The following is a 12,099-nucleotide window of genomic DNA, read 5'->3' as shown; positions in this document are numbered from 1 at the left end:
AACGTAAGGAAAATGGAATAAATGCGAAAACAGTCAAAAGGAGGTTCAATCGTTTTTATTCTGGAAATTTTGGTGTTCACCAAGATGCTCCTCACAGTGAAAGACTAAACATAGCAAAAGTAGATGATATTCTGGCAGAATTCGAGCAAGATCGGAATGTAAGAAGTCATGACATTACCAAAGAACTAAATATCTATCATTAAACAGTGTGAAACCATTTGCGGAAAGCAGGCTACAAATTAAATTCGACATTTTGGAGAGACATGATCTAACTCGAGAAAAATTACTCGATCGAATTTCTATCTGCCAATCTCTACTGAAACGTAACAAATTCGAGACATTTCTGAAGCGATTGATTCAAAGTGATGAAAAGTGAATAACCTAGGACAACAATGTGCGGGAAAGATTGTGGTCGAAGAGAGAAGATATATTACGGTCTGTGGCCAAGCCTACACTGATGCCAAGAAGGTTATGCTATGCGTCTGGTGGGACTGGAAGACCATCGTGCATCACGAGCTGCTGACGCAACTACTCAAGAGAAAGCTTGTTGTATACCAAGATGACAACGCCAGTTCTCATACATACTTAACGACCCGCCAGAAATTGAGATAACTTGACTGGGAGGTTTTAATGCATCCATCTTATAGACCGAACCTGGAACCATTACACTACTTTTAGTTTCAGCCTCTGACGTTAAGGTAGTTCAAAAGAGGCTTGTGTAAACCACATGTCACCTTTTTTTTTTTTTTTAAGCAGAATGAGAGACGTTCTATAACGACGAAATTATGGTGTTGCCGAAAAAAATGGTGCATATTTGATTTCATAATTTTATTTTCAAATCACAATAAATGTATTCTCAATTTTGACCTCCAGAAGCTCAATACTTTTTAGACAACCTGATAATGCCGAATGGGTCTGCTTCCCCAACACAAAGCAGCTGAATGAAAGAGACGAGATAATGTGTATCGCTAACTGTTGAAGTGCATTGCGGTTGAGTTACATCATCATCGCCCGGAGATAACATCATTTGAGTATCTTCACATGAGATTGTCGGAAAACCTGAAAGACGACAAAGTGTGACAAGTGTGGCATTGCCCACAGCATGGCTTCCCGTACATAAGAAAAAAAAATTCCGAATCACAGGCAATGCTGTACGAAGGACAGTTGATGGTCGACCACGATCAAGTACACAAAAAGAAGACCGCTACATTGTGAAAGAGGCAAAAAGGGATCGATCTTAAACAGTATATGCAACTACAAGCACTCTAGTGGAGCAGGTTGTCCAATCTCATTTTCCACAATGGCATGTCGACTGCAAGGGGATGGTTTCTTTCCCTGATGGCCACTACGTTGTATTTCGTTGACACCTGTACACAGGCGGCATCGTTTGTGATGGTCCCAAGAACATAAAGACTGGACAGATGTTGCATTCTCTTCTCCAATGAGAACATGTTCAGTCTAAATAGTGATTCCGGAAGTACATTCATCTGACGTGAGATAGGAACATGTAATGAACCCAGAAACATTGTTGAACATGATTATTTGATTAGTCCGGTGTTCTTGTATGGGAAGGTATGATATTGCATGGGCATATCGATCTTTAAATTTTTAATGCGGAACACTCACCGGTCAACGTTATTGTGATACTGCACTCATCCATATGCGTCTTTTCAGAGATGCAGTCGATTTCAACTTTTTATCAATGATAATGCGCCACCCCATTGAACAGCGTTGGTAGCGGAGTTCTTGGAAAGAGAGGATATTGAGCGAATGAACTGGTGTGCAGTTATACAAACAATCTATATTGTTCTAATCAAGTGTTACTTTCTGTTGTTTCCTCTATTATATTGTAACACTACTTTCTATATATGGTTCAAGTTTTACAAATCTATGCAATTTGGGAGTGACAAAGGATACGAAAAACTTACTCTTGTTCTTCAGTTTTGCACACCAGTAGTATATCTAAAAAGAGTAGAATATATTTTATGGTACAGGCTATTTCTATAAATAAGTAATTTTGAACATTATGAAGCAAAATACAGTGTCTGAAGTTACCATCTATGTATAATAGTATAAATGAGATCTTTTAATCCAAGTGAATAAATATGAAAGTATTAGTGAAATGAGAATGTGGGAGGATAAGGGAGTAACCGAGGAAACCGACGGATACGATGCTGTCCACTACAAACTTACTTGGCTACGATCCGAACCAGGGACCTCATGCACCAGAGGTATGCGCTCTACCATTGAGCCACCGTGTTCCTATATACAATGGTTTATACTGAAATTCTGGGATTGATTTCCCTACATTTCTATGACTAAGTAATTTTTCTGATGCGGCAGTGCGAACAGTATCATTTACGGGGAAGGTTAGAAAGTAAATATATATTATTGTATATCAAATGCAGGAAGTTTAAGTACATACAGTAAGAAACTTCATATTGTATTTCAAAAATAAAAAAAGGAGAGCGGTGTATGGCATTGGAGATGGTGGAGGCCGATTATATATATATATATATATGTATATTTAATCGGCCTCCACCATCTCCAATGCCATACATCGCTCTCCTTTTTTATTTTTGAAATACAATATGAAGTTTCTTACTGTATGTACTTAAACTTCCTGCATTTGATATACAATAAAACAATAGTACCAAACAATAATTATAAATTAACGATATCTTTTATATCTCCGCATTCTGAATGTTCACATAAACAAGTAAACATATAATTTGGTGTATCTTTTTGATTATCTACAATAAACAAACCTAACTTATTTTTGTTCCTTTTTAGCATCTCAATTTTAGACTTAATTTCTTTTTCTTTTTTCGATGCTTTAAGTTTTAACACCTTTCGGTTCTCGTCAAGCTTGTTAATGTCTAAAGAAAATTTTCTTTATTATCTTGTTTTTGAATCTGTCTTGGTTCTTTGAGATGTCCTTGATATCTTTCTGTGGGCAGTTATATAAAAAAAAAAAAAATCCCTGACTTCTGTTATATACAGAAGATTTTCCTGATTTTCGACATATTTTGAAGGATTTCTCCGACTTATTTTAATTTTCCTATCTTTCAAGATCGTGTGAACCGTTGTGGTGAAAATATTAGATTTATCAAATAATTCGTGTGTGTCTAGTGTTACATCTTCACCAAATAAAAAAACACTAAAGGGAATTTTTCATGTTAAAGTCGCTTACTAAATTTTAATACAAGTCACATTAGTCTCCATACGACGAAACATATTTTGAGCACAAATAACAGGCTTCCCAATGCATATATATATATATATATATATATATATATATATATATATATATATATAGGAAATCACGACGAAAAAATATAGGTGGTTTTGTGAAGCTGTGAAAACGAAACATTTCAATTATCCAACACACAGAAAAAAAATCACATGAAAATTACACCAATTGTTATACGAACTTACATTCTGCTCTAAATATAACCAAATGGGCAATTATCCTGTTGCAAAATTTTATGCGAGTTTCTTAGTGTTTTCGCACGTAGCTCACCAGTACCAAGCAGCGACCATAAGGAAAGTAAAGGATTTGCACGAGAAAATCTGTTTGTAAGTATACGTCTCCCAGATGTGAATAATTTCATCACTTGCAAGATCCTATCATTTCAATGTTAATTTTTTTTTTTTTTTTTAATTTTATACATAAGTTGTAAAAATCAATACAAAATTCATTTAAAAAATCACAAAACACATGATACAAAGAGTTGGTTTGTTAAGTTGATACACCTAAATAAATTATATACATGTCTTTAAAATCACAATTCCAAAGAACTTTTTAATGAATATGACGCAATGAGTTTAATTTTTGTCCCATTTTGTAGGTGTTTGAATACTTTTTGCGCTAACTGTATATTGTTTGGTGTAATTATCTTTAGACAATTAGCACGAAAGGGCGAAACATAGGGGAGTCTCCATTCAACCACCCTACTGTGGAGACAAAAGGCTCTCCAACCATCCACACCTTATTTCCTTATGTTATTTTCACAAGTGGAAGTAGCAATATCACAAAAATATAGAAGTTTCATTAAAATATAGGTAATATATGAGTTTATAGGAAGAGACGAAGCAAATATATAGGAAAAATAGGAAATACAGGAGCATTGGAAAGCCTGAAATAAGTTAAAGTCGTAAGTTATATAAATACTTACTGGCAAGCTAATTACTTCACAAACTTCATAAGGATGGTTGTCTCTGGAGAGAAAAGAAAGAAGAAACTTATTTTGTATTCTGACAAGTACAAATATACAAAATTACCATACTGCTAATACCTCATTTCAAGTAAATGACAGGAAAAGAACTACACAAATTTTTTACATACTTAATTTAATACAAGTTATGGAAAGCAGACATTTCTAAACGATTCATATAAATTTATTCGTACACACACACAGCAATTATTAGTGACCAAACACATACCTTAATATGACAGACGGCTACAATAAAACAAATGTGAAAAGCAATTTAGAAAACAATCTTTTGCGAAACTGAACATGGCTTCTTTCTAGTGGCTGACGTGCATGCCTTTGGTGCAGGAGGTCCAGGTTTCAATTCTCGGTGGTCCACGTCTCATATAGCCTCGTTGCTGAAAAGGGATGCTAAACTCTAACCACGCACCAACTATTTCTGTCTATAACGACTGAGTTAATTCTCTCATATTAGTGCCAACACTATTAAAATTTTACAGCTTTATATGTGTATATATAACAACCTACAAATATCTAGTATAAATTTCACAATACAAGTTTTAAGTACGTAAAAAACTGCATTTAAAAAATTCTCACTAGAAACTGAATTAGTCTGAAATTTCCCTCATATAACCGTGGCCAAAATTTCACTAGAAGCAAATACTTATACATAATTATTGAATAATGTCCAGTGTTAAGATTTCTAGGCACACCAGAACGAAGTTCCATTGTGTGTGTGTGTATGACAAAGAGAAGAGGGAGCGTAATTCCTATTCCTTTCTGACAAACCTTGACTCTCAGTTTTCATTTATTTTCTAGATTAAAAAGGGAGGAGGAAAAAACGCATATCTATACTTTCTTCCTCTAATACTAAAAAGGGAATACGATGCTTAAAATTAAAATGCACATAAACTATCTAGCACTTCTATTTTTAGCAATTATACTTACTTTACAAATTGAGTTAATTCTTCTACTCGAGATGTTCTTGTCTTTATCATCTGAAATTATAGAAGACAGCACAGTTAATTTTCAAATACACAAATTAATAGTAGACAAGCTTCGTATCACTCTTAACTTTTAGATAACTTTCAACTGAGTGTCAACAACTTTGATTTTCAGATTTCTTTGTTTAATACTGAAGTTCTGTAGCAAGTAGTAGTAGAGCGATACCATGAAAAAGCTCCTCAGATTGAAGCCCTCGTAATACATAAACCTTTGAAACCATCATGATTCACAGAAACAACTTCTACACTTTAATATTGTGAGAAGGCATAACAAAAAGTAGGCTGTTTCAATAATGTTTGAATTTATCGGTCCTCTCACATGAGCTAATAACAGGGATCAATCCAAAATCAGGTCTCCAGCAATTAGCAATTATAGTGAGAGCCCTCTCTATGAGTAGGTTCTTTAGATGCATGTCCAGGATGGCAGATTTTGAAAAAACGGTAAATTGTGAAAGACCAAACTGTACACAAAACATAAAATGTACCAAATAAAAAAGCACCGATATGCATTATATGACACACTTACGCTGCCAATCTTATTTTTTTGATATTTTTAATGATTCAATAATTACCATTGGAAATCTAATAATAATGTTAAAGGATCTTTTTTTTATTAAAAAAAAAAAAAAAAAAAAAAAAAACAAAGAACCCACGCTTAAATCTGGACAAGGGACAACTACATATAAACTCAATCAGAATCACAAAGGTTCTTACAAAATATAACATGCGTGCTAATAATTCTGATACAAGCAACTCCGATTCTGAGCAAAAGCGCAAGACGGTAATAATGTAGAGGTGACGTTGTGTACATGCAGCCCTATATGTAATTATTTGGCTATTTATGGATACTTTACATGTGAGACTCGTAATGCTTTTATCTCCTCCCTCAGTCTTTCTGTTAAAAAGCATGAAGATAAGTCTGCGCTCCACTGAAATGTCACGTGATTCACCGTGAAATTATGAATGGTGAGTAATTTTTTTTCCTTCTGATTGACTATTATATAGTTATTCGAGCGCAATGTGCAAGAAAGATTCAAGCAAAAATATACAAGTGTTAAGTGTAGAAATTAAGGCCAAGAAAATGGATGACATTAAAAACATTTGTATGAGCTCTTGTCTGCATTTTGTGTAAATTCTGAAACTGTTAAAAACTTCAGCAGGGTTCTCATTTAAATATGAAATTCCATGTGTATATACCCCTTGTCACAAAATTTGGTTTAATTTGACATGAAAACTCGGATGTGTCAAAGAGTATATAATATTTTTAGTTTGCCGTTTTACGATTACTATTCTTTCAGTGTCTTCCTCTATCTCATAGTTAAATACAACATTCACTGACACATCATTTATCAGTAAAGGTACACAAGAGAGACAGCATTTATACATATGACACATATATATCACATCTTCTGATTGCCAAGTGTGATTTAATCTCAAAACAGAAATTGGTAACATAGAACAAACAAAACAGTTATAATGGAAATACATTAATCCATCACACTTTGGTAATAATAATTTTTATTTTGGTTTCAGTTCTTAATATGATCAAACAGTGTTTCTTATTCCGGTTTGTAACTTCATGTTCATCTGCTTTCTCTTCAGTGCTAATTTTTTCATCTCTCTTTTCTCTTCTCACTTTTAATTTTATCCCCTACACTCTACAGCCGTTTTTCATGAAGGTAATCTTTATAATGTCTGAGAGCTGAACAAATAGATAGAAGCATTTTTTACCCTCTCCCCAAGCCTTTCATAATGCAGAACCAAATCGTATACCTGACCCTGGGCAGAGAACCCGAAAATCCACCTTCTACAGATGTATTACCATAAAATAAAAGCTAAACATTTCATATCATAGCATAACAAAAACTACTGCTATTGCTCAAATCTATTTCTCTCGAGCGAAGAACAGGCATTTCAGTTCTCTGTATTATGCATAGGTATATTTAGGCCATTTGAAAACAATACCAGTTAATAGTATTTTTGCTTCAAAATATACCTATTACATATATAATCATTTTCTGTAAATTTACCAGTTTTCGTGGAACAAACGTTGACCAATATAGACAGGTTTTACAGTATATGTAATGTATTTAGCTCACTTATCCGATAATAATTAAGAAAGTTGTTTACCTTCTCTCTATAAACGCACTGATATACCTTAAAAATAAGGAAATAATCTTTTCTGAATGAACTGTGACACGTTTAATTTTTCTTCAACAGATAGTATCACTATTCTCCTATTTTAGTATGGCAAATCACTAACTACTTACCAACAATAATTCTGAATCCTCATTTATCTCTTCTTTCCATTCATATCTGCAAATAATAATGCACAAGATAATCAACATACCTCATAATGTTATTTGCTATAGTTGATCTTGCAATTCACATTGCTGCTATTAGTTTACACATTAATAACTTACTGTCATTAGAAATATAAGAAACCAGTAAATCCATAACGAAAACATATACAGATGAAAACATCTGCAGCTTGCAACATGTAAGATGTGTGACGTGATTGATATCACTGAGAAAGTGTGAGACAGAGTCTGCCAGTTGTTAATGGTATGTTAGGTGATTAACTGTAGGACGTCAGCCGGAGTAGAATGGGCGTCTTCAACTGGACAGACAGTGGTGATACAAAATGGGAGACCTCTGAGTTTCAGAGGCTAAATTGTGGGTGCATCCATGGTTAGTTGGTGCAAGTGTATCTAAGTTAGCCAGAGTGTTAGGTATGTCGCAGGGAACAGCGTCCAAGGTGACGAGTAATAGTTGACGACAGAGATGTCTGACTGAAAAGAATATCGCCCATCATTGAGGAGGACTGTCTCCAAAAGCCGTAGAGTGATTACGGAAAAAAGTGACTGTGGAACTCAATCATAGTCCAATGAGAGTTACGTAACTTGAATATCTGCAGTCGGGTTGTAATTTCCAAACCGCTGAATACAGCACTAACATATTGACAATACAAAATGGTGCCGACAAGACAAAGCGATTGCTTGGAGCATAATATGCTCTGATGCGTTCTCATTTACCTTATTTTTAACAACAGGCCAAGTTTATTGATGACGCATGCTCAAAGAACTTATGGTCCGAACTATGTCCTCCTTACTGTGAAACATGATAGCAGTTCTATAATGTTATGGCCTGCAATTTCCTGGTATTCTGTGGCTTCTGTATTTAGGTCACAGGATGCATTCTGCTAGGGAAAAACTCACTCCCAAGAGTAAATTATTCCTTGCGAATTTTCCAGAAAAAAATACAATTATTTTGTACTGTCAGGTTATTAGTATGTCTATAAAGAGTATGTGTCTTATCGTTAGGAAAAGACAACAATTTGCTAGATAACACTGTATTTGGTACATATACAGTACATAAGGATTATATAACAATTTCTCTTAAATAAAACAACCCTTGTTATTATTGAAACGAATTATCTTCTCTTTTGTCGTAAACTACAAATTAGAATTTAGTCTCAAGCATGTTATCTTGTTCACTCGATGTGATCTATCGACTGTATAGTTTACATTTGGACAATATTTTAGTTCAACAGAAATTAAAATCTATGCCTCATTAATCATGCTGTACTGTTGTCTTCCTCGCAACATAAAGAAAAGATTAAGAAGAGTATAATTCAGTATCAGTTTCAATTCAATGAGTAACATGGTTTTCGTACACGATCAATTTTTACATTTACAAATCTTATTTGCACGGGAACTACGCATGAGCTTTCAACTCATGCATATTATTTTGTTTAATTCAATAAAATACGGGGTCTATAGATTAGTTATGTCTCGTCTTTCAACATTCGTTTTCTTTAAACTCTAATAATATTGTAGAATTTATTAAATATGAACAAAACCACCTCATTTTTTAGTTCTTGGGAAAACTTACCCCCAAAATAAACTACGCATTGTAGATTTTTAAAGGACAAACAAGTTACGCCATATTGAAAGGTTCTTAATGAAATATTTATTTATGAAATATGAAAAATTGCCTGAGTTGTTTTCGAAAAAATCGTCTGAAAAAACTTACCCCAAAAGATCAAACCCTTATGGGTTCTTTTTCAGGACAAATTAGTTGTTATATTGTCAGATTATTAATTTATATTAAATATTTATTTATGAGATACGAATAAAATCGCTATAGTCGTTTTGAGAAAATCGTCAGAAAATAAAGCACCCTCAAGAGTAACTACTTTTTTTTTCTTCCGAAAAATGGCTTATACCATACTATAGGGTTATTAATGGAATATTATGTATGAAATATAAACAAAATCGTTAGAACCGTTTTTGAGAAAATTGCACTTTTTTATTTACATCCTTCAGTAAACGACTATTATTTTGGAGGTAGGAAGAGAATTCGAAAGATCCTCCTAGGAAATCTTATAAAACGCTTACGTTTCAAATTTGGTACGGATATGTTGAACAGTATGACCTCAAGGTAAATGTATATACATTAGGACGAACGAAAGGAACATACGAACATTTTAAAAGCAATTTTTCGGCATGTAGGGGCCATGAAACATGTGAATCCATTAAAGTCTCGAATTGGATTTTCCACAATCGCCACGATTTTTTTCTCTCCTATCGTCCCTCGAAAATGGAAAACGGAAATCTGACTAATGTATAATTTATTTTTTAAAAAATAAAAATAATAATTTAATGCAAAATCTTCAACCTACAATGGAAAGAAAAGAAAAGAAATATATCAAATATCTGGTCCTACTACCTATATCTTTTCATTGCATGGAAAAATTCAAGAAATAATTAATTTTTTCAAGTGCCAGATGAATTTCTTGATACCGAGATAATTCTCTCCACAAACTTGCAGGTTATAACAACCTATTTCTTTGATTTTTTCAAAGTAAAACAGCCTACTAATTATACACAAGGCGAGATATTTTCTATTCTTTGTTTCGTACACAACAGTCGTGTTAAAATTCTGGACCAACATTGAAAAATACGATAAATTATGCCAACTAAAGCCTGTGACAAACATCTTCGCATTTCAGCTAAACGAATAAAACGCAAGCTCTGGCGCGACGTTGCCAAGTGGTAAAGGGGTGTGGCTATGGCTAAGCAGACAAACTACAGCGCGATCAGGTGACAAGGAATAGACGTGGATGTGTACAAAATAAACGTGGAATCTTTAAGTTTCACGTCCCACGGTTATGCCGATGAGGCTAAAGGAGACGGTGATAATGAGAGATGAATGAAAATGGTGGAATGAAGAAAGTGGGAGGAAACGGGAGAACCCCGAGAAAACCCACGAGCACGGTGTTTGTTCACCACAAAGTTCACTTGGCGGGGGCTGGGATCGAACCCGGGACCCCAAGCACCAGAGGTGAACGCTCTACCACTGAGCCACCGCGCCCCCTACAAAATAAACGTGGCAATACCGCTGGCCTCTCATTTGACAGCAGCAATTAAAGGGAACTTAGAGCGCCGCCTTCAAATGCCAAGATGTTTGTTACGCCGTTTAAATAAATACTACTTGAAATAAATGCACTTCCAGCCACTTCGAGCTATTTCTAGCGCCAACCCCCTAACCTGCATCATTTGTTTAATGACAAATTAGTATTTAAAATCTCTTTTCAGAGATCGGACAAAAGCAAGCGTACAAATGGGCGATTATATTATTTTGTGAAAATCACAATACCGGCGTTGAACGTGAAACTAAGCGTGGTTTTACGCTTAACCTCACCTATATTTCGAGTTAAATTTAACTCACGCTTCAATTGTTCAAAACGAGTTAGCTCATGATAAAACTGACGAAAAACCAGCGCGCTCAGGCGAGCTAGCTCATTTACAACCCTGATCTCTCCAGTATTATTATCGACCAACCTTTCCCATTAGTTTTATCCTTCCAACTACAAGTCTACTTTCAATCTTATAAAGAGGTGTTTAACAGAAAATAATGAAAACATAATCACCCACACACTATAACTTTTATGTTATAACGTATTATCAGGCAGAAAGTAGAACAGTAGAGGAAATGAAAAGAAAAACTAAAGACCAGGGAAAACAATACAAACATTTATGTGGGTGCCATGTTGGAATGTCTTTTCTTGTTCTTTATTTGACATTTCCCTCACTTTTTTCTCTCCTTGTCTCGTATGAGCTTAAGTTGGCGATGGTAACTGTGATGCATTTTGGCAAATCCTGAAGTAGCAAGGAGACTTCATCCCTCACATCCCCACAATAAAAGGTCATAAGAACAAATCTGCTGACATTGGTTACCATCGTGTTGAGTGATGGCGAGACACTGTCAATCTAACAATATCGCAACGTAGCGCTGGCCATAACGACGCCAGAGTTAACCCCATGCGATTTCTTGTTGAGTTACGTGAATGACAAAACCTTACCACAAAACCTCCGGGCTCTCCTACACCGCATCACATTTGCAATTTTCACAACCTTCTGGTTTGCTTAGTCGGTTGTAGACTGAACTTCTCAATAGAACAAATGTGTGCTATGTGACCAACACTGAATAATTGTAGCCGTCGAAACATATTTAGTTAGTTTTACTTTCGTTTTATTCACACTTTGCGAACATGGTATATATATATACACACGGGGGTCATTGCAAAAGTCATGGAAACTATTTTTTTTTCTCGAAAATGGTAACGAATAAAAAAATTCTGAAATATGCAACTGGAAGGTTAGTTCATATGTAAACATTACATGTAGGGAGATGGATGAACATACACACACCACCATAAAGATATAGCACGAGAAAAAAGATGAAAACATTTTGTCGTTTCGTACGTGTTTTACTGTCAATTGCAACAGTATACACGTACTGGAGGGCAGGAACACGTTCCTGTGACATCTTAGAGTCCCTGCCATCTTGTGAATTCTTGGGGAGACTACTGATCC

At 34.8% G+C, this 12,099-nt stretch overlaps 1 protein-coding gene across 4 annotated transcripts in view; it reads right to left on the bottom strand.

The window, feature by feature from the left end:
• The window catches only part of LOC145690551 (protein CutA homolog), a 106,880-nt gene that overhangs the window by 32,118 nt on the left and 62,663 nt on the right, over window positions 1-12,099 (bottom strand). For 2 of the 4 annotated variants that reach the window (XM_081765543.1, XM_081765541.1), the window contains exons 4-7: window positions 7,489-7,534; window positions 5,163-5,212; window positions 4,179-4,221; window positions 1,828-1,962 (exon numbers count right to left, since the gene is read on the bottom strand). In XM_081765543.1, coding sequence (XP_081621669.1) covers window positions 1,843-1,962; window positions 4,179-4,221; window positions 5,163-5,212; window positions 7,489-7,534 — 259 coding nt within the window. In that variant the 3' untranslated portion in view covers window positions 1,828-1,842. Of the gene's footprint in view, window positions 1-1,827; window positions 1,963-4,178; window positions 4,222-5,162; window positions 5,213-7,488; window positions 7,535-12,099 lie in introns of those variants that run through there. The other 2 variants (XM_081765542.1, XM_081765544.1) reach the window with 1 other exon arrangement.

This window comes from Thermobia domestica, chromosome 7 (assembly GCF_964235325.1).
Source record: "Thermobia domestica chromosome 7, izTheDome1.hap1.1, whole genome shotgun sequence".
Lineage (NCBI taxonomy): Eukaryota > Metazoa > Arthropoda > Insecta > Zygentoma > Lepismatidae > Thermobia > Thermobia domestica.
This window is presented reverse-complemented; position numbering and strand designations above follow the sequence as displayed.